The following is a 26,830-nucleotide window of genomic DNA, read 5'->3' as shown; positions in this document are numbered from 1 at the left end:
CCTTTCTTGTTCTCACTGGCCCTCTCATCTATTCAATTCTATTTCAGATAATTACCATATAATAAACACTAATAGCATGAAGAGAATATGTTGTACAAAATTTACTCGCCAACAGTATAATAATAATAATAATACATGGGATTTAATGTGCCTTTTGAAAAACCCACAGACACCGTACAGCAAAGAGTATAGAACAAAAACAAGAATAAGACAATAACATGAATACAAGCTACTTAGACATCCTTTTTCCAGACCAAACCGGTTCAGCAAGTTTAGAGATTTGGCTTAGTCATAAACACATTTATTAATCTGGTGTGTTCCATAATGCACTGTTGATATGCACACACACTGGACTCACACTACCCACACACTCACACATACATGTATATAATCTTTGTCTTTAACTCTACATTTTTGGAAAAGGACTCGTAAGTAACAATTTCACTGTTACACCTGTTGTTTATGAATCATGTGACAAACAATTTGATTTGATTTGATGCTGACTGTAGCAGACTTGCTTTTCCAATTGAGCAGTTTTCTGTGGTTTAGTGTATAAAGGGAAGAAATACAGGTGTTAGGTCTTAATATTCTAACTGGATATTAGTCTTGGATAGGCTACAGTAGGCTATAGTTTAGGTGTAGCCTACGGCTGCATTTCACATACACTTGTACTGTATGGCGTAGTGGAGAACAATATCTATCTTGTGTTATTAAGCTATATAAAACAACGGATGTTGATGTGTATGGCTGCATTTCAGAAACATTTCTGTACATTTGAATGTTGCAGCAGTAGGACCTACAGTAGTCGGACATTTATTCTGTCGGGTTCTTTAGCGTTTGAGTAAACGAAAGAGAAAGTAAACTGCAGGTTTTCAATAAAAGTATCTAAATCAAGAGGCACATTTGAATTTCCTCAGGTGCAGAGTGATCAAATTAAGATAGTACATCTGTACTTACCTGGTTAAACCAGACTGAACACTGTCCTCACCATTATTCTACTTCTTTCCAGATCAAGTCTGGTTCCTATATCTATCCTACCCTGCCTTCCTAAAGTCTTCGAAAGCCAAGTTTCCTCTATGCAACCTGTTTTCCGAGCTGGTCATGGGTGCACCTCAGCCATGCTCAAGGTCCTAAACGATATCATAACCCCCATCGATAAAAGACAATATTGTGCCGCCGTCTTCATCAACTTGGCCAAAGCTTTCGACTTTGTCAATCACCGCATTCTCATCGGCAGACTCAACAGCCTTGGTTTCTCAAATGACTGCCACGCCTGGTTCACCAACTACTTCTCAGATAGAGTTCAGTGTGTCAAATCGGAGGGCCTGTTGTCCGGACCTCTGGCAGTCTCTATGGGGGTGCCACAGGGTTCAATTCTCGGGCCAACTCTTTTCTCTGTATACATCAATGATGTTGTTCTTGCTGTTGGTGATTCTCTGATCCACCTCTACGCAGATGACACCATTCTGTATACTTCTGGCCCTTCTTTGGACACTGTGTTAACAAACCTCCAGACAAGCTTTGATGCCATACAACACTTCTTCCGCGGCCTCCAACTAATCTTAAATGCAAGTAAAACTAAATGCATCTTCAGCCGATCGCTGCCCGTACCCGCCCGCCCGTCTAGCATCACTACTCCGGATGATTCTGACTCAGAATATGTGGACAACTACAAATACCTAGGTGTCTGGTTAGACTGTAAACTCTTCGTCCAGATTCACATTAAGCATCTTCAATCCAAAATAAAATCAAAAATCGGCTTCCTATTTCGCAACAAAGCATCCTTCACTCATGCTGCCAAACATACGCTTGTAAAACTGACTAGCCTACTGATCCTTGACTCCGGCGATGTCATTTACAAAATATCCTCCAACACTCTACTTAGCAAATTGGATGTAGTCTATCACAGTGCCATCTGTTTTGTCACCAAAGCCCCATATACTACCCACCACTGCGACCTGTCTGCTCTCGTTGGCTGGCCCTAGCTTCATATTCGTCGCCAAACCCACTGGCTCCAGGTCATCTATAAGTATTTGCTAGGTATCTCAGCTCACTGGTCACCATAACAGCACCCACAAGTAGCACACGCTCCAGCAGGTATATTTCACTGGTCATTCCCAAAGCCAACTCCTACTTTGGCTGCCTTTCCTTCCAGTTCTCTACTGCCAATGACTGGAACAAACTGCAAAAATCCCTGAAGCTGGAGTCTTATACCATGGGAGAACAAGTATTTGATACACTGCCGATTTTGCAGGTTTTCCTACTTACAAAGCATGTAGAGGTCTGTAATTTTTATCATAGGCACACTTCAACTGTGAGAGACGGAATCTAAAACAAAAATCCAGAAAATCACATTGTGTGATTTTTAAGTAATGAATTAGCATTTTATTACAGTAAGAATTCCATCTCTCACAGACCTGTTAGTTTTTCTTTAAGAAGCCCTCCTGTTCTCCACTCATTACCTGTATTAACTGCACCTGTTTGAATTCGTTATCTGTATAAAAGACACCTGTCCACACACTCAATCAAACAGACTCCAACCTCTCCACAATGGCCAAGACCAGAGAGCTGTGTAAGGACATCAGGGTTAAAATTGTAGACTTGCACAAGGCTGGGATGGGCTACAGGACAATAGGCAAGCAGCTTGGTGACAATTATTAGAAAATGGAAGAAGTTCAAGATGACGGTCAATCACCCTCGGTCTGGGGCTCCATGCAAGATCTCACCTCGTGGGGCATCAATGATCATGAGGAAGATGGGGAATCAACCCTAGAACTACACGGCAGGCCTTGGTCAATGACCTGAAGAGAGCTGGGACCTAAGTATCAAAGAAAACCATTAGTAAGACACTACGCCGTCATGGATTAAAATCCTGCAGTGCACGCAAGGTCCCCCTGCTCAAGCCAGCGCATGTCCAGGCCCGTCTAAAGTTAGCCAATGACCATCTGAATGATCCAGAGGAGGAATGGGAGAAGGTCATGTGGTCTGATGAGACAAAAATAGAGATTTTTGGTCTAAACTCCACTCGCCGTGTTTGGAGAAAGAAGAAGGATGAGTACAACCCCAAGAACACCCTCACAACCGTGAAGCATGGAGGTGGAAACATCATTATTTGGGGATGCTTTTCTGCAAAGGGGACAGGACGACTGCACTGTATTGAGGGGAGGATGGATGGGGCCAAGTATCGCGAGATCTTGGCCAACAACCTCCTCCCTTACTAAGAGCATTGAAGATGGGTCGTGGCTGGGTCTTCCAGCATGACAACGACCCAAAACACACAGCTAGGGCAACTAAGGAGTGGCTCGGTAAGAAGCATCTCAAGGTCCTGGAGTGGCCTAGCCAGTCTCTAGACCTGAAACCAATAGAAAATCTTTGGAGGGAGCTGAAAGTCCGTATTGTCCAGCGACAGCCCCGAAACCTGAAGGATCTGGAGAAGGTCTGTATGGGCCAAAATCCCTGCTGCAGTGTGTGCAAACCTGGTCAAGAACTACAGGAAACGTATTATCTCTGCAATTGCAAACAAAGGTTTCTGTACCAAATATTAAGTTCTGCTTTTCTGATGTATCAAATACTTATGTCATGCAATAAAATTAATTACTTAAAAATCATACAACGTGATTTTCTGGATTTTTGTTTTAGATTCCGTCTCTCATAGTTGAAGTGTACCTAAAATTACAGACCTCTATATGCTTTGTAAGTAGGAAAACCTGCAAAATCGTCAGTGTATCAAGTACTTGTTCTCCCCACTGTATCTTCCTCACTAACTTTAAGCATCAGCTGTCAGAGCAGCTTACCGATCATTGCACCTGTACACAGCCCATCTGTAAATAGCCCACCCAACTACCTCATCCCCATATTGTTATTTTTTTGTTTCTCCTTTGCATCCCAGTATCTATACTTGCACATTCATCTTCTGCACATCTTTCACTCCAGTGTTTAACTGCTAAATTGTAATTACTTCGCCACTATGGCCTATTTATTGCCTTACCTTCCTAATCTTACATTTTCACACCGAATATAGATTTTTGTATTGTGTTATTGACTGTACGTTTGATTATCCCATGTGTAACTCGGTGTTGTTGTTTGTGTAGCACTACTTTGCTTTATCTTGGCCAGGTCGCAGTTGTAAATGAGAACTTGTTCTCAACTGGCTTACCTGGTTAAATGAAGGTGAAATAAAAAAATAAATTTAAAAAACCAGCCAGGCAAAGGAATACAGTATTACCAAGTTTATTTGCACAGCCATCTGAATCTACTCTACGTCATGGTCCTTTTGTGCCAACTCTCTTATTCAAGAACGGCTGAAAGTGGTTGGATCTCTCATTGAGATATGTAGTGTATTGTCATTTGGGTGAGTTTAAGACAACATGGTCAGGAGAATGTGGCTGCTATTGCTGAGATTTTACTGCTGCTCTGTGGGGCCTCGGACACTAGCCGTGTAGTTCTACGTCACTCAAAATTAACTGGTTCAACTCAACAAGTTCTTCTCTTGTGCCTTATAGCAGGACAGGTGAGGGTGACTCTTCTCTATAATGGGCCCAGAGTTGTCTTGGTAATGAAAAATGTTACTCTGCTGCAGCAAACCAAGAAAGAGACACGTGAAACTACAGCTAAGCTATATTATGGCCTACTGAAGAAAAAGTACAAACTTTATCACTTGGCCCAAATGTTCAACTTTTTGAATACGCTCTAAATGGGTACTGATCCCAAAGCAAAATGTTACACATGAAAATCAGAGAGAGAGTTATGCATGTTTAGCTGCTAATAAAATGCATTTGTTACTGCATGTAGTTTGTTCGACTTGACTGGAACCTCTGGCTGGTGGAGGAGCCTAGTGGTTAAAGTGTCGGGACAGTAACCGTAAGGTTGCTTGTTTGAATCCCAGAGCCGGCAAGGTGGAAAAATCTGCCGTTCTGCCCTTTAGCAAGGAAGTTAACCCCAACAACAACTGCTCCCCGGACACCGATGACATTAATTGAGGCAGCCCCCTGCACCTCTGTGATTCAGAGGGGTTGGGTTGAATGCGGAAGACAAATTTCAGTTGAATGCATTCAGTTGTGGAACTGACCAGATATCCCCTTTCCCTAATGTGTGGCTTGTGACAGAATGAAATAGTTAAACTGAGATAAATATGGGAAATATGGTAGTCTAGTGGTTAGAGTGTTGTGCCAGTAACCGAAAGGTTGCTGGATTGAATCCTTGAGCTGACAAGGTAAAAATCTGTCGTTCTGCCCCTGAGCAAGGCAGTTAACCCACTGTTCCCTGGTAGGCCTGTTATGCACGTGAGTGAGGACCCAAAAGCGGTTTAACAAATACAGAGTCCTTTAATGTCAAAACACAGGGAAGACATAGATCCTCTTCAGATGTATATAATGGCAAAATAGACAACCCGCAGAGAGGGCGACAAATGAATCATAAAGTCCTTCTGATAATTACAGAAGAGTCCCCTTCTTAGCAGCAGAGGAGAATAGCTGGGTTAGAGTCCCCTTCTTAGCAGCAGAGGAGAATAGCTGGGTGAGCGGCGACAGATTGCTGGTCTCTCTGGGTAGGCGCGGGTCGTAGAGGACAGAGGTACCTGATCACACGTAGCATCAGATGAACAGGTAGATTCCGACAGGACAAGGGTGAAGCAAACAAGACGATAGTTTGGTTCTGGCATGAGAAACTCAAATGAGAATCTGACAAAGACAGAAGCAGGAACAGAGAGAGAAATAGAGACCTAATCAGAGGGAAAAAGGGAACAGGTGGGAAAAGGGTGAACAAGGTAGTTAGAGAAGATGAGGAACAGCTGGGGGAAGGAGAGGAAGAGAAGGTAACCTAATACGACCAGCAGAGGGAGATGGAGTGAAGAGAAAGAACAGGAACAAGACATAATATGACAATACATGACAAGGCCATCATTGTAAATAAGAATTTGCTCTTAACTGACTTGCCTAGTTAAAAAAAGGTTACAATGAAGTCATTGTCTATATTTTACAGTTGAATGGCTATGTGCTTCTAGGTGGATAGTACTTCTCTATTTAATTTAATCCTCATAAAATGGGTATTTGTGTGCATATATAGGAGGAAGAGACAACTACCTATCAGAGGATGATAAATACAGTAGTAAAGTTGTTTTACAGTAAGGCAGTTCCTCTTCCTCAACATCTGTGAGTGAACAGGTGGACATTAGGCATCTTTAAAGAGGGCTGACACCTGTACTTTTGCCTTTTACCAGTGAATGCTGTTTACTTATTCAAAACCTTTTGGACGGTCAATATTCTCCTCACAGTTTTGTTTTCACATGGTAGCCTAGTAATCCTATTAGTGCTCTGACACCTCTTTAGAGTCTCTGACCTATGTGTGAACCCTACTCTATCTCTCCCATCCCAAATCAACTGTTATTTGTCACGTACACAGTTTACAGCAGGTAAGACTAACTGACGCAGGTTAGGGGTGATAGACAAATGTTTTCTACTGCCTATTATCACTCAGACATGCACCACTATTGACATGAAAACACACAATAAGAGTTGGAATGATAACCTCTGTGTGACAGTACGTTTTTTAAATCAATGGGTTTCATAGATTGGGGTTGCGCTATACAACGTTTCAGTGGTTCTTACATGTAATATCCCTAGGTCCAGTCAAAGTCTCTGTGATAATGGTCTGATGAAGTGTCAAACTCTGTTTGTATTCTGGATGATAATTCCTCATCCTTATACTCTATTGTTTTTGATAGAGGGCCTGCCACAGGGTCTACAGCAGTCTACCACAGCAAACCAAACTAAAGACATGCCATGGCCTTCTTCCCCATCCCCCATCTAAATATACACATTTTCGTTTAAATACTTATTGCCTGATTTGCAATTTGTACACGATCCCAAAGCACTAAGGATGCCTTTAGCATGTCCAGGTCCATGTGAGATTTTCCCATTACTCATCTGGAACATTCTAATAGGTACAGTACAAACTGTAATTATTAAGCAATTATCCTGGAAATCACACCCACTATACCAGATTGTTTTCTCAATCTACATTCATTTTTTTTATATACAGTAGGTACCAGTAGATCTTTAACTCACTGCTGTCTATTGCGCATGATTAATGTTTTTCACTCATGGAAAGTTGTCCATTTATATTTAACGTAATAAAATACATTTCACATATTCATGTAACTGTCAACACCATCGACCCTCCATGTGTGTCTGTATAATCAGCCCCCACACAGTCTGATATGGATTTCTTCCATCCTATGGTTGGCTACTCTTGTGTAACCTCTTGGCCTCCTCTGTGACCCCTGGCTTTCTTTGAGACAGAGTTTCCAATTTGCTCCTTACCCCTTCCTCTTGACACTCTTGGAGATTTGAAGACTGTACAGGGTATGGATAGGTATACGCAATGTAGTGGAGGAGCTTCCACCTTACAGATCTGCACACCTTGAACGGTAAGGGCCAAAGTGAAGTGGTAGGGAGTCAATTGGGACAGGCTGTGTTTCACACAATAGAGTGCAGATTACAATAAAACAAAAGTATCAAGAAAAGAGACAGATAGAGATAGACAGTGTCCGTCAGCCAGACCTTTATCTGTTCGGAAATTAGCGTCTCTGAGACAGTGAACTAACACGGTCATTTCCTGACCCAGATTCAGCCCAGGGAGGCATACTGTAGCAAGTCAAGATGTGTCACAGAGGCTATCTAACGCCATTATGAAATCCTCCATGCCAGGCAGCCTTGAAGGACCTTAAGGGAGGGTTTTATGGTGAAAAGGGCTTATCTAAGGCAACGCTGGAGTATAAGATGCCTGATGGCTGAGATGGGATTGACATGCTGTTAAAGCTCTGAGCTTCCAGACCATCCGCACTCATCTTCACCACATCATCCTCTCTTCTTCACCTCCTTTTCCATCTCCTGAACCACCTTACTACCCCGCCTACTATTCAGCATGGGAGCCAATTACAGCGTTGAAGAGTAAGTCACAATACTTACTTTGGATACCAAACCTGGACGCTTGATTTGGAGAAATACGGGTTTTGAAAAGACGAATCTTGCCCTTTCTTTGCTAGAGCAATGGGAGGGATTTTGATATTGCAACTTTTGGGGGTTTTCTTGTTCGGGGGAATAGCTAGGCCTATGTCAGCTCCAGCCTCTTCTGCATGAGACTTCAGGTCTTGTGTGAGCAAGAATGCATGTGGGTGGTGAGCCACAAGTGAAGGCTATGCATGATCCGATAGTGGCATTCCAATGGTGTGTAGTCATGTATTTGGACCCTTAATGAACTTTTTCCTGTAAGTGTTATTTCTGAAAAATAGCTGAAAGACTTGTTTTTCCATGCAGAAATTGGTTAACTTTAGACTTGTTTAAAGATTTCTGGCTTGTGGTTGTTAGATTAGATTGTGTTTCAATAATATTGTAGAAGAGTGTGTGGGCGTTTGGTGAAACATGTATTACATAACATAAAGTACATAAAAAATATGTTGATGTAGGAAAAATAGGAAAAACCCTTGAATGAGTAGGTGTACCAATACCAAGCTTTTGACTGGTATTGTGATTGCCTCCTCAGGGTTGACCACTTCTACACCAAGGACAACAACACGAGACACCACAAGAATCCCCACTATCTGGTAGTGGAGAAAGACAAGCTGGCTGTGATTGACAAGTTATTCCTCGACCCAGCTGCCCCTGCCTCCAAAAACTGGGAGGTGAGTTCTGACTCAAGGATCTCTATCTCTCAAGGATCTATATCTCTAATACAATGAGAGCAGTTTATCATTATAAAGAATGGATTAGAAAAATGATACAAGTATGAAATAATAGATTTAAGCAAGTTTGAAACTTTTTAAAATTTGACATTTATTTTTCCAGACTAGGTTTGTTGTGATGAAATATCTATGAACTATTGTCCCTGCAATGCACAGATGTGTTAGCCTGGGTACCAGTCTTCTTCTCCTAACATTCCACTCCTTGCCACTTCTCATAATGTTAAACATGTTTGGCATATGGCATGGAGTACAAGGAGTGGAAGGTTAGCAGACAGACTAGAACCCAGGAGTACAAGGAGTGAAAGGTTAGCAGACAGACTAGAACCCAGGAGTACAAGGAGTGGAAGGTTAGCAGACACAGACTAGAACCCAGGAGTACAAGGTGTGGAAGGTTAGCAGACACAGACTAGAACCCAGGAGTACAAGGAGTGGAAGGTTAGCAGACACAGACTAGAACCCAGGAGTACAAGGAGTAGAAGGTTAGCAGACACAGACTAGAACCCAGGAGTACAAGGAGTGAAAGGTTAGCAGACACAGACTAGAACCCAGGAGTACAAGGAGTGAAAGGTTAGCAGACACAGACTAGAACCCAGGAGTACAAGGAGTGGAAGGTTAGCAGACACAGACTAGAACCCAGGAGTACAAGGAGTGGAAGGTTAGCAGACAGACTAGAACCCAGGAGTACAAGAAGTGGAAGGTTAGCAGACAGACTAGAACCCAGGAGTACAAGGAGTGGAAGGTTAGCAGACAGACTAGAACCCAGGAGTACAAGGAGTGGAAGGTTAGCAGACACAGACTAGAACCCAGGAGTACAAGGAGTGGAAGGTTAGCAGACACAGACTAGAACCCAGGAGTACAAGGAGTGGAAGGTTAGCAGACACAGACTAGAACCCAGGAGTACAAGGAGTGGAAGGTTAGCAGACACAGACTAGAACCCAGGCTACTTGTTTGCCCACTGCTGTTAGTGCAATCATTACATACTTTGCACCTGGTGGACATCCCATATTTGGGCATACTTCCCATAATTCAGTTAACTGAAAATGACATCCTGTTTTTCGAGAAATTAATCTGAACCACAAAACGGAGGTGGCCGTTGACTTTACCATAAGCAGGGTTGCTATCAGCCAATGATATTTAGGGGGATGAAACTTGAATTATTTAAGAGAGAGCATTTGAAGGTTGGGTACAGGTTATCAGTTCACACTCTTGCCTGTGCCTGTGGTACATACAGTAATAATATACTAAGGCTAATGTTACATTATTAGTATAAATTAGTTGTGTTAGACTAAGAGGAATATTAGTAGACATGAGACCAATGCAGGCGAACATCAAGGTGCTTTACTTTGCAAACAAATGTCTGGAGCCATATGTAGAGGTGGGTTGCTAACTATACTCAGATATTCATGAATTGTAATGTTTAGCGTGAGATAATGTACTAGTTTGTATGCCTTTTTGGTTGATTGAAGAGTCGTTTTTGGGTGGTCTGCAAAAATGGTAATTTCTTGGAAAGAAATGATTGTATTCAGTCTTTTATCACCCACCTTCCATCACTAGTACTGATTGTGGGTGGTTTCATGTTTTATGTGTGTTTGCGTTTGAGTCAGTTAATCACTCAGCCTTATGTTTTACAATATCAGTGTGGTTAAGAAACTAACAGCAGAGAGAAAAGGAGAGTGTGTTTGAACAGAGTTGTGGTTTCATATCCAAATCATCTTCATATATCTGAAATTGATTGTGTATCTTAATAAAGTTACTTTAAGATCATTTGAACATGAATGCGGAAAATTATCATATCGGGGACATAATCAATGTGTCATTTTGTAATTTGCTTGAACTTTCCCCTTAAAGAGTTATTTCCCTGCAGATCATCACAGGGAAGGATGCAGTGACGCGTCCACGGAGCGTGTGCAGCTCAGAGGAGGGTAACTGCTCTGAGGACGAGGAGCCCGAGGACTTACTTCCTGTTCTCCGAAACCACAGCCAGCTCCTTAATGACCACCACATCGAGAGTGTGAGTTACTGTAAACCTACACCAAAACGAAACACTGTAGCTAATACAGTCAATCCTGGCACGTTTACAGAAATTTTGATGAAGGTGCGTTGTACTTATCAAATAAACCTATTGAAGTAAAGGAAAAGTAAAGCAATCATCTCCCAGCACTATATAGGCTACACAGCCAGCTCATGGTCGCAGTTGCAAATGAGAACTTGTTCTCAACTAGCCTACCTGGTTAAATAAAGGTGAAGAAAAAAAAAAAAAAAAAAAAAAAAAAAAAAAAGGGAGGAACTTAGTGCTTTGGTTTATTTGATATGTACAAAGCTAAATATGGGACTTTTTTGGGGGTTCTTCAATTTATACTGAGTTCCGGGCAAATAAAGTGCACATACTCATCTCAACACTACACAGCTTTGACATGTGAATTTAATGGGACGTTTTCTCATCATCAATCTCATCTTCTGTTTCTGAAACCCCAGCTAGCCAATCACATGCCAGCAAGGACACAGGGGTATCCATGGAATCTGGTCTACAGCACAGCCATTCATGGCACCAGCCTGAAAACTCTGTACAGGCAAATGGCCCACATCGACAGTCCTGTGCTTCTTGTCATCAAAGACATGGAAAAAAAGGTAGACATCTCAACAACGTACTGTTCTATATGATTGACATTTAACGTAATATTACATCCATGTACATTGTTATTACATTATGAATGGGTCATACGATCCCAGTAAAATGCCAATAGGTTTGTTTTCCTCTCTCTCAGGTGTTTGGTGCCTTCTCCTCCCATCCCTTCAGAGTGAGTGACTGTTGCTACGGAACAGGAGAGACTTTTGTCTACAGTTTCGACCCTGCATTCAAGGTAACACTGCATGCTGTTGTGTGCACAGCTCTGTCCAAAATGGCATCCTATTCACTATATAGTCCACTTCTACGTTTGACCAGAGCTTACCTTTGTACTATAGGGAATAGGGTATCATTTTAGATACAGCCCCTGTCGTTGTAGTTAATAGGCTGTGGACAACATCACAGTATCTTTCCCCTGACTGTCGTGAGTTAGTCTGACACCTCTCTCTTCACACAGGCCTACAGGTGGAGTGGTGAGAACTCGTACTTCATCAGGGGCCATATGGACTCTCTACAGATTGGTGGAGGAGGGTAAGTGTTCAGAATTTTCTTTATCAGAAATACCTAAGCCTAAAATACCTAATACCTAAATACCTCATCTAAAAGTAAATCTAGTTAGCTTCCACAAACCCATTGATGTCTACAGATCAGATAGGCTAAACCGCATCCCTTGGCTCTGGTCTGATATATGTTTCTCTTGTTGACCTCTAGGGGGCTTTTTGGCCTGTGGCTGGATGCTGATCTGTACCACGGTGCCAGCTACTCCTGTCACACCTTCAACAACCAGCCCCTGTCCACCCAGCAAGACTTCACAGTGCAGGACCTGGAGGTCTGGACTGTACAGTAAACAGAGCGAGACACTGAGAGACTCAGAAGCGGAAGAGAGAGAGAGAAAAAAGCCAGGGCCATGTCTCTCTATGGTTTACAACATGGCTTTACTTGTGTTCAGTGAGGTTTAGCTTGTGCTCAAGCTGTTAGAGCACAGTGAGCTTAATTCATATATGAACGGACAAAGCCATTGATCATGTGACACCAGTCATTCCTATGTGAAAACTCAATAGTGCATTTGAAGCCAAGGAAGTCCGTTAAAATGGTGTCTCATGTGGGAGATGTACGTAGGCATAACATGCTACTCCAGGATGTGACGCTGCAGGCTAGCTCATTGCTGCCCCCTCTCATTGAGTTTTTCACGTTGAAGGCAGATTGGGGTAAGGCACGCTGCCATTAGCTACAAAAGTATGATAATGACTTCTTCTGTGTGCGATTTTAAAATAATCGGTTCAAGCACATACATATGGTATAATAGAAGCAATTATCAGTAGCATTATTTTTTTGTTTGTTATTATTTTATTTACACAAAGATTGCCATCTTCCCATTCACTATAATGGGGATCCTGTGTTCTGCAAATAATGCCTGCAGTACTGTGGTTGGCCTTGAATGAGAGGGGGCAGTCATTCTCCCCTGGGTTTGTCCTGTGTAAAACCTGGTCTCGTGACTTTTAGGCTGGTTTTAGCTGTTTTACCAGCGTGTAACCTATTATACCAGCATTAACTCAGGTTGTATCTGCGTTTTTCCTGGTTAACTGAGGACTGTAAAAACCTTTAGAAATACCTGGAAGTCCACTCACTTGTGGCCTTTAATGGTTTGTACAAAAGGTATGGGTTTAAATCCCATGTTAAATGTTTTCTTAAATTTGTAAAAGAGAATAATGAAAAAAAATATCAAGAACAAAACAGGATATAAGATGTACCAATTGTTTTAATTTGGTATCTTCTTCACATTACTTTGATGTTCTTATTTTCAATGACGGCCTAGGAACAGTGGGTTAACTGCCTTGTTCAGGGGCAGAATGACAGATTTGTACCTTGTCAGCTCGGAAATTCCAACGTTCTAACCACTATTTAAAGAAATGTTATCTAGGGAAGTATTTTGTTTTGTTTGCTTTGTTCTATTTGTATGTGTTGAGTTTGTAAGTATGTATGTTTTTCAATATGTGTGCTGTACAGTGCTGGCACTGTTAAAATGGCTCCTTATTCAAATTCTGCATTTCCAGGTGACAAAAATGTGCTTTAAACCTGTGTGATCATGTGACTGATTGTTATAAGATCAATTAGCATCATTGCCTGAAATAGTAATACTAATATTCATCTCATCAACAACAATATAAAAGCAAGATTTATAATAACAAAAGGATATATGACATGTGTTAGATTAACCCAGTAGTTTGAAATATCATACTAGATGCCCAGTCATTTCTGTATGTTGAAATGAATCTAGCAATAGGTAGCCTAAGGCCACCTCAGTAGTCACACATCAGTCATTGTACAAGTATTGGTTTTGAAAGAAATTATAAAATGTCACAGCATTGATTTACATCTTGTTGTACTGTCAAAGAAAGGACGTTTGTTTAATGAAAACGACACCTGCAATCTCAAAAACGAGGTCTACATAGGATACAGCCTAATGTGCTTTCGAAAGAGCTAATGGGTATCCTAATAAAATACAAAATACCTAAATTGAGCACATCTTTATTACTGTAAATAGTAAGGAGGAGTGAGATCAACTAAATTATAGGCTATGACCAGTAAAATAAATAAAGTTAATCTGTATCGTTCTTTTCCTAGGTCTGGCTGCTGCAGAACACGAAAATGGCTTTAAAAAATCCCATCTTTAAATCATTTAGGCAAAAACAACAATGCAATATAATCGATGCATTAACATATACATGTTGAAGATGTGGCAGAAAATAGAAAAGCATATGTTAATAAATTACTAAAATGTAAATATTTTATCTAGACTGATTCAGCGAGGGACGTGTTTCACTTCCGCCTTCAGGTGGTCATTAGTGCGTATTGCCAAGTTGGGTAAATGTTTGCTTTTCCTGTCGACTCACCGATAAACTAGCTAGCTAGGCTAACGTTACGTTAACTAACGTTGGCTAGCTATGTTAGCTGTCAGATAAACGGCGACAATGATGACCACTGACAGGTCATTTGAGCTAATCCGTTAACCCCTTTGTTCTATGATCATACTCCATAGCTATGTGGAAACAATATACAGTATTGATCCCCAAAAAATAGTTTTTAGGCAGGTTAGCTTCCAAACTGAAAACAATGCTGATTGTGATGGACGTCCTAGTTGAACCAGCGAGCCCCACCATTACCTGGTTGTGCCCACATACATGTTGGAAACTGTAAATCACTCAGTAAAGAGCATGTGTCATTAGGTATGCAACTTTAAAGGTGTGTGTTAGAGGTCTACCGATTAGTCGGAATGGCCTATTAATTAGGGCCGATTTCAAGTTGTCATAACAATCGGAAATCTGTATTTTTGGACACCGATTTGGCTGATTTAAACATTTTAAAAACGTTTTAACACCTTTATTAAACGAGGCAAGTCAGTTAAGAACACATTCTTATTTTCAATGACGGCCTAGGAACGGTGGGTTAACTGCCTTGTTCAGGGGCAGAACGACAGATTTTGTACCTTGTCAGCTCTGGGATTCAATCTTGCAACCTTACGGTTAACTAGTCCAACGCTCTAACCATCTGCTTTACATTGCACTCCACAAGGAGCCTGCCTGTTACACGAATGCAGTAAAAAGCCAAGGTAAGTTGCGAGCTAGCTTCAAACTTACCATATAAAAAAACAACCATAAACATCAATGCCTTTCTTAAAATCAATACACAGAAGTATATATTTTTAAACCTGCATATTTAGCTAAAATAAATCCAGGTTAGCAGGCAATATTAACCAGGTGAAATTGTGTCACTTCTCTTGCGTTCATTGCACCAGAGTCAGTGTATATGCAACAGTTTGGGCTGCCTAATTTGCCAGAATTTTACATAATTATGACATAACATTGAAGGTTGTGCAATGTAACAGGAATATTTAAACTTATGGATGCCACCCGTCAGATAAAATTCTTAACAGTTCCATATTTCACTGAAAGAATATATGTGTTGTTTTCAAAATTATAGTTTCCGGATTTGACCATATTAATGACCTAAGGCTCATATTTCTGTAGAGCAGTCTGACTGAGCAGTGGTAGGCAGCAGCAGGCTCGTTAGCATTCATTCAAACAGCACTTTCGTGCGTTTGCCAGCAGCTCTTCGCATTGCTTCAAGCATTGAGCTGTTTATGACTTGAAGCCTATCAACTCCCGGGATTAGGCTGGTGTAACCGATGTGAAATGGCTAGCTAGTTAGCGGGGTGCACGCTAATAGCGTTTCAATCGGTGACGTCACTCGCTCTGAGACCTTGAAGTAGTTGTTCACCTTGCTCTGCAAAGGCCGTGGCTTTTTTGGAGCGATGGGTAACGCTGCTTCAAGGGTGGCTGTTGTCGACGTGTTCCTGGTTCGAGCCCAGGTAGGGGCGAGTAGAGGGACGGAAGCTATACTGTTATACTGGCAATACTAAAGTGCCTATAAGAACATCCAATAGTCAAAGTTATATGAAATACATATCGTATATAGAAAAATAGTCCTAGAATTTCTATTGTAACTACAACCTAAAACTTCTTACCTGGGAATATTGAAGACTCGTGTTAAAAGGAACCACCAGCTTTCATGTGTTCTCGTGTTCTGAGCAAGGAACTTAAACGTTAGCTTTTTTTACATGGCACATATTGCACTTTTACTTTATTCTCCAACACTTTGTTCATTCAGTATTGTTGTAAATGTCATTATTACAAATAAATGAAAGAAAAAATAAATTGTCCATTTACTCGGTATCGGCTTTTTTTGGTCTTCCAATAATCAGTATCGGTATCGGCATTGAAAAATCATAATCGGTCGACCTCTAGAGTGTGTGTGTCACGGCTGATTTCCTCCTCTTCAGATGAAGGTGTAGCAGGGATCGGACCAAAATGCAGTGTGGTAAGTGTCCATAGTAGATTTGAATGAAAAACCGAAACCGTACAAAACAATAAACGAAACGTGAAAAACGTCACGGAAACAATCACCCACCAAGTACCCACAGAATATAGCTGCCTGAATATGGTTCCCAATCAGAGACAACGATAGACAGCTGCCTCTAATTGAGAACCATCTAGGCAACCATAGACATACAATATACCTAGAAGGGAAACAGCCCCATAAACATACAAAAACCCCTAGATAAGTAAAAACACATACATCACCCATGTCACACCCTGACCTAACCAAAATAACAAGGAAAACAAAGAATACTAAGGTCAGGGTGTGACAGTGTGTGTGTGTGTTTTAACTGATTATCCTGCTGTGTCTGTGATCAGTAGAGAAGATGGTGGAGATAGGGATGGAGATCCTTCAGAAGCACAATGTCTTAGACCTCAGCGATGTTAGGTATGACCACAACATTCTCTCCAGTCAATGTCACATGATTCAAATGAAGGAGCGTTTTTCAATCTTCAGATGTTATTAGGGCTGTGACAATACCAGTATTGAGATATGTTTTCCATGGCAAAAAAAATTCAATACAAGCAGACAACTCTTTGGTTCTTTAAAAACCTACTGTATGCAAAGTATTGTGTGATTTAGCCTGAAAAATGAACAAATGTGACTAGATGACAACATAATGATATATTTCCAACATTAGGGCTGTTTTTCAAAATAAATTAAATCCATGTTGTGTTTTTATTTCTTTGCCACGATACTGACGAGTGTTGCAATACTGGTATCGTCCCGGCCCTTTTTTTAACAAGTGACTCCAATTGTATAGGCCAAATGTTTGCTATGCATGCATATTTGATTGGTTTGGCTTAATGCAATGACGTACAACAGCAAATCACATTCTGTAGTCTGTAGAATTTAGCATTTTGAACATGCTGCTGTTGTCACAGCAGATCATGCAGAGACAAAAATAAAATAAACATTGCCTGCTTCTGTCTACAGGTTTGGTTTCCACTGGCCCCCATTCTGTTCTGTCTCTCACCTGCATCACCATGTGTTGGCACCTGCCAGTCAAATGGGCTTCATGTCCCGCCTCTTCTACAGACCCAACTCCTATTGGTTTGTCATGATAAGTCTCTTTCAATTCGCCATTGTAGTACAGTAGCTGTCAGAATTTGTGTGATAAATGTTTCACTATTCCCCCCACATTGTCTGTTCTGTGGTAATATTATCCACCTATTGAGTTCAGTGTTCATACTATACCACAGTCGGGATAGAACAACAATTTCCCTTGCCTTGCCTTGCTGCCTTGACAGCACCTGGACACCAACACATCAACTCCACTCATTTAGACTTGTCGGAGTAGCTTGTTAGCATTGTGTTTGGGAAAGAGGGCTTTTTTTTAAACATATACATGTAGTTAGACAGTCTTTATTGGCAGATGATGAACAGCTCCATTGTTCCTGTTCTAGCAGCTCTTGTATTTCACTCTGGCTGTTGTGTTGTTGTCATCTGTTAAGAGCCAGTCAGCCAACACTAATCTCTCACTGCATTATCACTGCCAGCTTTCATGGTCGATTAACTCCATGTGGAGACTACTGTACTGGGGAAATCTGTTGGGATGAAGTAAGATGACTAAAGCCCCAAATACACCGGACTAAGAAACCTGTTTTTACCTGTGTCTGCCTTTGGTGTGTATATGGGTCTTCCCAGGTTAAAGGATGGCCATCTATACACTATGTCAGGGACACTCACCCATATCAGTCTATTCCAATCAGGTTGGTTTGCAGGCTCTCACCTCATGCAAGAGCCTTTGTTTTTCTACCTTTAGATACACTACATGAGCGTGACAATGGACTGGAAATTCAGACATCAAAAAGCCATGAAGAAGCCATGAATTGTAATTTATTTAATATTGTACTATGTGTGTTTGTCTACTTCAGGCGGACCAGTTGATTCAGCAGCTGAACTCTTAAGGGAGAGACCAACTGAGTGGTGGGTTGCAGTCTGGGCTGGTCCAGTGAGAAACAGGGTTACCTTACTAGTAGTGAAGTGAGCAGGTCAGGACTGGTCTGGTCTCCCTCCGTGGTTCTCTGTGTGAGAGTACTATACTCCCTAGCAGGTTACAGTGAGACTAGTGATGATGGTACAAATCAACTCAACTGAGGTTTTTAATTTTAGTATCAAGCTGAACAGCCAAATCAGAAATTAAGCCAAATATGTTTTCCTTCTAATTTTAAAGACTTTTGTGAAAATGACCAATAGTTACGCTTTATTTTTTACCACAGTATATGAAATAGTAATGACTGGAATGATTTTGGGGTCATTTTTCCCTTGGTAAAGAAAGATATAAAAAGTGATACAAATATACACTGCTCAAAAAAATAAAGGGAACACCAATATAACACATCCTAGATCTGAATGAATGAAATATTCTTATTAAATACTTTTTTCTTTACATAGTTGAATGTGCTGACAACAAAATCACACAAAAATGATCAATGGAAATCAAATTTATCAACCCATGGAGGTCTAGATTTGGAGTCACACTCAAAATTAAAGTGGAAAACCACACTACAGGCTGATTCAACGTTGATGTAATGTCCTTAAAACAAGTCAAAATTAGGCTCAGTAGTGTGTGTGGCCTCCACGTGCCTGTATGATCTACAACGCCTGGGCATGCTCCTGATGAGGTGGCGGATGGTCTCCTGAGGGATCTCCTCCCAGACCTGGACTAAAGCACCCGCCAACTCCTGGACAGTCTGTGGTGCAACGTGGCGTTGTGGTGGATGGAGCAAGGCATGATGTCCCAGATGTGCTCAATTGGATTCAGGTCTGGGGAACGGGCAGGGCAGTCCATAGCATCAATGCCTTCCTCTTGCAGGAACTGCTGACACACTCCAGCCACATGAGGTCTAGCATTGTCTTGCATTAGCAGGAACCCAGGGCCAACCGCACCAGCATATGATCTCACAAGGGGTCTGAGGATCTCATCTCGGTACCTAATGGCAGTCAGGCTACCTCTGGCGAGCACATGGAGGGCTGTGCGGCCCCCCAAAGAAATGCCACCCCCCCACACCATGACTGACCCACCGCCAAACCGGTCATGCTGGAGGATGTTGCAGGCAGCAGAACATTCTCCACAGCGTCTCCAGATTCTGTCACGTCTGTCACATGTGCTCAGTGTGAACCTGCTTTCATCTGTGAAGAGCACAGGGCGCCAGTGGCGAATTTTCCAATCATGGTGTTCTCTGGCAAATGCCAAACGTCTTGCACGGTGTTGGGCTGTAAGCACAACCCCACCTGTGGGCATCGGGCCCTCATACCACCCTCATGGAGTCTGTTTCTGACCGTTTGAGCAGACACATGCACATTTGTGGCAGGAAGCATAGGAACTGAGAAGTGGTCTGTGGTCCCCACCTGCAGAACCACTACTTTATTGGGGGTGTCTTGCTAATTGCCTATAATTTCCACCTGTTGTCTATTCCATTTGCACAACAGCATGTGAAATTTATTGTCAATCAGTGTTGCTTCCTAAGTGGACAGTTTGATTTCACAGAAGTGTGATTGACTTGGAGTTACATTGTGTTGTTTAAGTGTTCCCTTTATCAGTGTACGTGTGTGCATAGTCTCCAGTATTAATGTAAAGAATGATTAGTAAGACATTCTTAAGTGAGCATGACCAGGATACCTGAGAATGGTAAGTGAATGGGATGTATTGGGACTGGGAAACATACTGTAAGTGTCATTGCAGGATACCTTCGATAAAGATGAGTAATGCATGTGCATTGTGCCACTGGCTGGCATCCCAAATGGCCTTTTCCCATCTGGGCTCAGAAGTAGTTCAATGAATAGTGTGCCATTCGCCATGCAGTCACTGTCAACAGGATCTTGTATTATGAGGTAAAATAACTGAAAGCAGAGAAACATAATGAGAAGTATGAGCTTTTTTAGGTGTCAGTCAAGTGGTCAGAAAAGCAACTGTTTTGCATGAATGGTAATCAATCATATATGATCAAAGAGTAAAATGGAAGTGTACACTGGAGTGTGGAGGTTTAATATATTCACTGAATAATACCTACATTACTAATTCATCGAGATGCAGAATAGGAGCTCAGTCATCCACAAACAATTGTTTCTTGAGTCACACATTCATTTAACACAATACTCTACATTAACTGTGTTATTTTATTAGGAATGTTGGAGAGTGATTCTTAATTTTGTTATGCACTGCAGCCCGATGGAACACTCAACAAAGTAATTATTAAATGTATATATATTTGACCTTTACTTAACTAGGCAAGTCAGTTAAGAACAAATTCTTATTTACAATGACGGTCTAGGAACAGTGGGTTAATTGCATTGTTCAGGGGCAGAACGACAGATTTTTACCTTGTCAGCTCGGGGATTCGATCTAGCAACCGTTTGGTTATGTAATGTATGTTTAGTTGTATGCTGCTGCATGAAATTGAGAGCGTCATGTGTTTGTATTTATTGGTTGACGTGTCGCTGTAACAAAATGTCAACATGTATTGATGTAAATGGTTGTTCATGGTTAGGTTAAATAAATGATGCATTGCTGCCTCCACTAGGGTATTAGATTTCCTTCCTGGTCTCTCATTAATGGGAAACATCATTCAGGAACACTTCATGGAAAGTATGCAGTTATAAGGCTTTATGACTTGATATAAATGTTTATGACCCTTTTCTAATGCCTTGTAAAAGGTATAAAGTGTTACCTATCATTTTAATGCAATTTATCATGAATTAACAGTCATTTTTGGTGATCTGTTGGAAGACTTTATTGAAAAACATCAGTGCTTTCCTTTGTAAACATGAACACACGTGTGTGTGTGTGTGTGTGTGTGTGTGTGTGTGTGTGTGTGTGTGTGGAATAAAGTATATTAGTTGGTGACAAAATAATTATTTTTCAAATGAGTAAAGTGTTAGAGTATATTTCATCATATAGTGTTATGAGTGCAAGAGCATGCAAAAGCATTCCTCAAACAACCCGTGTTAAATTAAACAATGTGAATTTAGTACAGTGTGAATTCCACAAATTCCAGTGGCCCAAAAAGTGATGTGCTATTTCTACTGAATGTAAATAAAATGGTGGTACATTTTGCTACATTGTCAACCATGTATGCAGTTTCATAGCCTCCTTCCAGCATTTGTAACATAAGCCTACAGTGTCAGTGTGTTCTATTTGTGCCCTAAATAGTACACCTTTCCTCTGTGTCTAATTACAAAGGTTGCTAAGGAACATTGTAAATGCTATGTAGATTACAGTGTAGCGGTGTAACTGGGAATGCAACGCAAGGTCCATTCAGGCCAATAGGCTCAGGTTCATCCTACAGCACCATATTGCATGTCACTGCTGCCACAGGTTGGTTCTCTTGGGGCCTGTCCAGAAACAACTACCCCTACTAGGTGCAGGTGTAAATCTGAAAGAATTGATAGGTGTTGTAGCTGCAACTTGCTACCTAGCTGCACCTTGCTACCTAATGTAATTTATCATATTGCTTAGACCTAGCCAATCCTTTCACAACTACTGTACATGAGTGCCTAAGGGCTAGGGGATGTTTCTGGACATGGCCTTGGTTACCGCCTTGTCCGTCAGCTGCATCATCCTGGTCACTGAAGCAGCATAGAGACGACCCTGTCATCTCATCCTGGTGACTGTAGCAGTGTGATGAGGACCCGGTCATCCTGCCCCTGCCACAACATCTCCCCTTCAAAGCTGACCAGGCCTTGTTTTCTGGCCCTCAGCAGGATCCCCACCACCTTGTTGGAGATGTTCACATAGTGCTCAAACAGCTTCCCAAACTCTACCGTCACCACAGGTCTCTCCTCGCTGCCTCCGTCCCCACAGCTTTCCCCGATGTCCCTGATCACCTGGCAGAGCTCCTCCACCTCCCGGCTAATGTGGATGTGGGCGTCCTGGCCCCTCTGCTCTGTCAAGGAGCCCTCCAGGGGCCTCCCGTAGCCATCCTGGTCCCGCTGGAGCCTCTGCTGCTGGGCAGTCGCACTCACCATAGCCCCCCGGTCGTTACTGAAGGGGTTGTCTTTCTGGTACTCCTGGTGCTCGTTGGACCATCTCTGCCAGTTGTCCTTTAACCCTTTCACTGATGTCACACACACTGTCCCGTTGTTCTCCATGGTGGTGTCTCAGATGTCTTGTACATATTAAGTGATCCGTCCACTTTTAGGCATAGTTCATTTTCTGTGGGTGTAATAAAAGTTATAATGAACAACTGTTGAGAGCACAATTACATGTCTGTGTATGGTAGCCTATGCCTATTTCTAATTCACGGAGACAAAGTACTCATCACAAATAGCCTATTTAAACACTTAATTACACCCTGAATAAAGTTATGATAACTTTATTATAACTAATATAGTTTATAATAACAGGTCATCATCTTACTAATGCTCTGATGAAGGTGAGAGTTCTTCCAGATCAGAGGTATCATACCCATAGGAGGCACATGGGCACGTGCCCCCTCAGATTTGTCCTGTAAAAAAAAATATATATATATATATATATATATATACAGTATCAGTCAAAAGTTTGGATACACCTACTCATTTCACAGGTTTTCCTTACTTTAAAATGTTCTACATTGTAGAATAATAGTGAAGACATCAAAGCTATGAAATAACACATGCAATGCAGTAACCCAAAAAGTGTTAAACAAATCAACATATATGTTATATTTGAGATTCTTCAAAGTAGCCACCCTTTGCCTTGATGACAGCTTTGCACACACACTTCTCTCAACCAGCTTCATGAGGTCACCTGGAATGCATTTCATTTAACAGGTGTGCCTTGTTAAAAGTTCATTTGTGGAATATCTTTCCTTCTTAATGTGTTTGAGCCAATCAGATGTGTTGTGACAAGGTAGGGGTGGTATACAGAAGATAGCCATATTTGGTAAAAGACCAAGTCCATATTATGGTAAGAACAGCTCAAATAAGCAAAGAGAAACAACAATCATTACTTTAAGATATGAAGGTCAGTCAACCCAGAACATTAGAAAGATTCTTCAAATGCAGTCGTAAAAACCATCAAGAGCTATAATGAAACTGGCTCTCATGAAGACCGCCACAGGAAAGGAAGACCCAGAGCTGCAGAGGATAAATTCATTAGTTACCAGCCTCAGAAATTACAGCCTAAATAAATGCTTCACTGAGTTCAAGTAACAGACACATCTCAACATTAACTGTTCAGAGGAGACTGTGAATAAGGCCTTCATGATCGAATTGCTGCAAAGAAACCACTACTAAAGGATACCAATTTGAAGAAGAGACTTGCTTGGGCCAGGAAATACGAGCAATGGACATTAGACTGGTGGAAATCTGTCCTTTGGTCTGATGAGTCCAAATGAGAGATTTTTGGTTCCAACCGCTGTGTCTGTGAGATGCAGAGTGTAGTTCCCACCGTCAAGCATGGAGGAGGAGGTGTGATGGTGGTTTGTCAGTGATTTATTTAGAATTCAAGTCACACTTAACCAGCATGGCTACCACAGCATTCTGCAGGGATACACCATTCCATCAGGTTTGCGCTTAGTGGGACTATCATTTGTTTTTCAACAGGACAATGACCCAACATACACTCCAGCCTGTGTAAGGGCTATTTTACCAAGAAGCAGAGTGATGGAGTGCTGCATCAGATGACCTGGCCTCCACAATCACCCAACCTCAACCCAATTGAGATGGTTTGGGATGAGGTGGACAGCAGAGTGACGGAAAAGCAGCCAACAAGTGCTCAACATATGTGGGAACTCCTTCAAGACTGTTGGAAAAGCATTACAGGTGAAGTTGGTTGAGAGAATGCCAAGAGTGTGTAGGGCTGTCATCAAGGCAAAGGGTGGCTACTTTGAAGAAACTCAAATATAAAATATATTTTGATTTGTTTAACCCTTTTTTGGTTACTACATGATTCCATATGTGTTATTTCATAGTTTTGATGTGTTCACTATTATTATACAATGTAGAAAATAGTAAAATAATTTGAAAACCCCTTTGAGTAGGCGTGTCCAAACTTTTGAGTGGTACTGTACCTCTTAGTGAGAATTTCTCTTTTGCCAAGATAATCCATCCACCTGACTGGTGTGGCATATCAAGAAGCTGATAAAACAGCCTAATCATTACACAGGGGCACCTTGTGCTGGGGACAATAAAAGGCCACTCTAAAATATGCAGTTCTGTCACAGAACAGAATGCCACAGATGTTTCAAGTTTTGAGGGAGCATGCAATTGGCATGCTGACTACAGGAATGTCCACCAGAGCTGTTGCCGGATAATTGAATGTTAATTTCTCTACCATAGGCCACCTCCAACATTGTTTTAAAGAATTTGGCAGTACGTCCAACCGGCCTCACAACCGCAGACGTGTAACCACGCAAGCCAAGGACCTGCACATCCGACTTCTTCACCTGCGGGATTGTCTGAGACCAGCCACCCAGACAGCTGATGAAACTGTGGGTTTTCACAACTGATGGATTTCTGCACAAACTGTCAGAAACCGTCTCAGGGAAGCTCATCTGGGTTCTCGTCATCCTCACCAGGGTCTTGACTTGACTGCAGTTCAGTGGGCAAATGCTCACCTTCCATGGCCACTGGAGAAGTGTGCTCTTCATGGATGAATCCAGGTTTCAACTGTACATTTCAGATGGCAGATGGTGTTGTGGGGGCGAGCAGGTTGCTGATGTCAACATTTTGAACAGAGTGCCTCATGGTGGCGGTAGGGTTATGGTATGGGCAGGCATAAGCTATGGACAACAAACACAATTGCATTTTATTGGTGGCAATTTGAATGCAGAGATAACGTGACGAGATCCTGAGGCCCATTGTGCCATTCATCCACCGCCATAACTTCATGTTTCAGCATGATAATGCACAGCTCTATGATGCAAGGATCTGTACACAATTTCTGCAAGCTGAAAATGTCCCAGTTCTTCCATGGCCTGCATACTCACCAGACATATCACCCACTGAGCATGTTTGGGATGCTCTGTATTGATGTGTACGACAGCGTGTTCTAGTTCCCGCTAATATCCAGCAACTTCACACAGCCATTGAGGAGTGGGACAACATTCCACAGGCCACAATATGCCTGATCAACTCTGTGCGAAGGAGATGTGTTGCGCTGCATGAGGCAAATGGTGGTCACACCAGATATTGACTGGTTTTCTGATCCACGCCCCTAAATGTATTATTAAGGTATCTGTGACTAGTAACTCAGTAAAATCTTTGTAATGGTTGCATGTTGCATATATACTTTTGCTGAGTGTATATATATATATTATAAACTTTTTAGTCACATATGTTGTTGTTTCTCTGTAATACTACTAGCCATCTAGCAATTTTATGAAGTTGGGTTTAGCTAGTCCAGATAGGTTCCCAATCACCCAACCTCATAACGAGCTACCAATTTCAGGCTATCAATCAAGTTATGCGTAGCTAGCTTGTCTATCTATCTTAGCTGGCATGCCTGCTGGCAAGGTTGGTAGTCTATAGAAAAGGTAGCAATTACTAAATGTACTGAATAAGACTCACATTCCTTTGAATCTTTTACCTAGATTTTAGTAATAATATAATATATGCCATTTAGCTGACGCTTTTATCCAAAGCGACTTACAGTCATGTGTGCATACATTCTACGTATGGGTGGTCCCGGGAATCGAACCCACTACCCTGGCGTTACAAGCGCCATGCTCTACCAACTGAGCCACAGAAGGACCACAGATATATATATTTCGTTTCTTAAAAAAACAAAACACCAGTCAGGAGGACACAGAGAGCTCTGGAGGTATGCTTAGATATACAGTAAAATAAACATATATATATTTTTTTACATAGAATTAAGCATAATGATTGTGGCTCCAGATTGCAGGAAAAAGCTGCTAAATTCGCCAACTTCTGGAAGGGGACCACCCACTGCCATCCTCACATACTTTGTGCCCCCTCAAATGTTTAGGGTACATGATACCCTGTTCCAGATTGATTTAAAAATGAAATTAATTTCACATTACAAGAAATATAGGAATGCAAAGTGAAGCACACATCTGTAAACTGAAAGTGACATACATACGGTAAGGTGACAAGTGTCACTGCTACAATGTCAAAGTCGATGTATTGATTATTCCGAGATTTTCTTCTTCTGTCCGTGTCGACCCGTTATGAATAGCTGACATTTGTCCTGCTATTTGATTTTTGGTACCTTAACACTTCTTGTCACGACACTGATGTAGCCTGAGGAACGTGTGTCTGTTAGCAACATCGTATCCATGCTATGGAACTTTACATTGGAACAGTGAAAAACACTGATAGGCATCCAAAGTAGCCAATGACAATGTGGCGATGATGCAGGCGGCTAAATTTTGATCCAATCGTTGAGGAGGTGTCACGTACCCTGTCAGTGAGCGGTGTTCTGAAGTAAAGCGGTTTTACCCCTGGGATATGTTTAGATGGTGGATCATTAGCTCCCTCTACAGTAAAATGATGCACCCTCATTTATGAAGCAGTTATGTGGCAGCTATACAGAATAATAAGCACACAATGATTTAGACGTTAATGACAAAACAAAA

At 41.6% G+C, this 26,830-nt stretch overlaps 2 protein-coding genes across 8 annotated transcripts; one reads left to right on the top strand and one right to left on the bottom strand.

Annotated features, from left to right (window-relative positions):
• Nucleotides 1-350: 350 nt before the first annotated feature.
• Nucleotides 351-13,445, top strand: LOC118364576 (nuclear receptor coactivator 7). Of its 4 annotated transcripts, none has more exons than XM_035746237.2 (7): nucleotides 351-428; nucleotides 8,542-8,680; nucleotides 10,605-10,751; nucleotides 11,216-11,368; nucleotides 11,506-11,601; nucleotides 11,824-11,897; nucleotides 12,078-13,445. In XM_035746237.2, the coding sequence occupies exons 1-7, from the start codon at nucleotides 382-384 to the stop codon at nucleotides 12,211-12,213; spliced, it is 792 nt and encodes a 263-aa protein (XP_035602130.1). In that variant the 5' UTR covers nucleotides 351-381; the 3' UTR covers nucleotides 12,214-13,445. The 4 variants fall into 4 exon arrangements, with proteins under 4 accessions (XP_035602130.1, XP_052345776.1, XP_052345777.1 ...); XM_052489816.1 differs by having other exon boundaries at nucleotides 11,485-11,601; XM_052489817.1 differs by lacking the exon at nucleotides 351-428 and adding an exon at nucleotides 7,548-7,949 and having other exon boundaries at nucleotides 11,485-11,601.
• Nucleotides 13,446-13,871: 426 nt separating this feature from the next.
• Nucleotides 13,872-26,572, bottom strand: LOC118364575 (actin-binding Rho-activating protein-like). 4 transcript variants are annotated; one of them, XM_035746233.2, is made up of 3 exons: nucleotides 26,331-26,571; nucleotides 22,666-22,753; nucleotides 13,872-22,461 (listed from the first exon to the last, which is right to left on the bottom strand). In XM_035746233.2, exon 3 carries the CDS (start codon nucleotides 22,395-22,397, stop codon nucleotides 21,906-21,908), a length of 492 nt encoding a protein of 163 aa, XP_035602126.1. In that variant the 5' UTR covers nucleotides 22,398-22,461; nucleotides 22,666-22,753; nucleotides 26,331-26,571; the 3' UTR covers nucleotides 13,872-21,905. The 4 variants fall into 4 exon arrangements, with proteins under 4 accessions (XP_035602126.1, XP_035602125.1, XP_035602129.1 ...); XM_035746232.2 differs by having other exon boundaries at nucleotides 26,335-26,571; XM_035746236.2 differs by lacking the exon at nucleotides 22,666-22,753 and having other exon boundaries at nucleotides 26,331-26,572.
• Between the last annotated feature and the right edge of the window lie 258 nt (nucleotides 26,573-26,830).

This window comes from Oncorhynchus keta, chromosome 31 (genome assembly GCF_023373465.1).
Source record: "Oncorhynchus keta strain PuntledgeMale-10-30-2019 chromosome 31, Oket_V2, whole genome shotgun sequence".
NCBI classification, from domain to species: domain Eukaryota; kingdom Metazoa; phylum Chordata; class Actinopteri; order Salmoniformes; family Salmonidae; genus Oncorhynchus; species Oncorhynchus keta.
Note: the sequence above shows the minus strand (reverse complement) of the source record. Positions and strands in the feature narration are given on the sequence as shown.

What these genes read in the sequence shown, in the direction of transcription:
- LOC118364576 (XM_052489816.1), top strand. Translation starts at nt 382, where the DNA reads ATGTATATAATCTTTGTCTTTAACTCTACATTTTTGGAAAAGGACTC. An exon ending in CTGCCTCCAAAAACTGGGAG is followed by an intron (nt 8,681 to 10,604) that starts GTGAGTTCTGAC and finishes ATTTCCCTGCAG; the next exon opens with ATCATCACAGGGAAGGATGC. An exon ending in ATGACCACCACATCGAGAGT is followed by an intron (nt 10,752 to 11,215) that starts GTGAGTTACTGT and finishes CTGAAACCCCAG; the next exon opens with CTAGCCAATCACATGCCAGC.
- LOC118364575 (XM_035746236.2), bottom strand. Translation starts at nt 22,397, where the DNA reads ATGGAGAACAACGGGACAGTGTGTGTGACATCAGTGAAAGGGTTAAAG.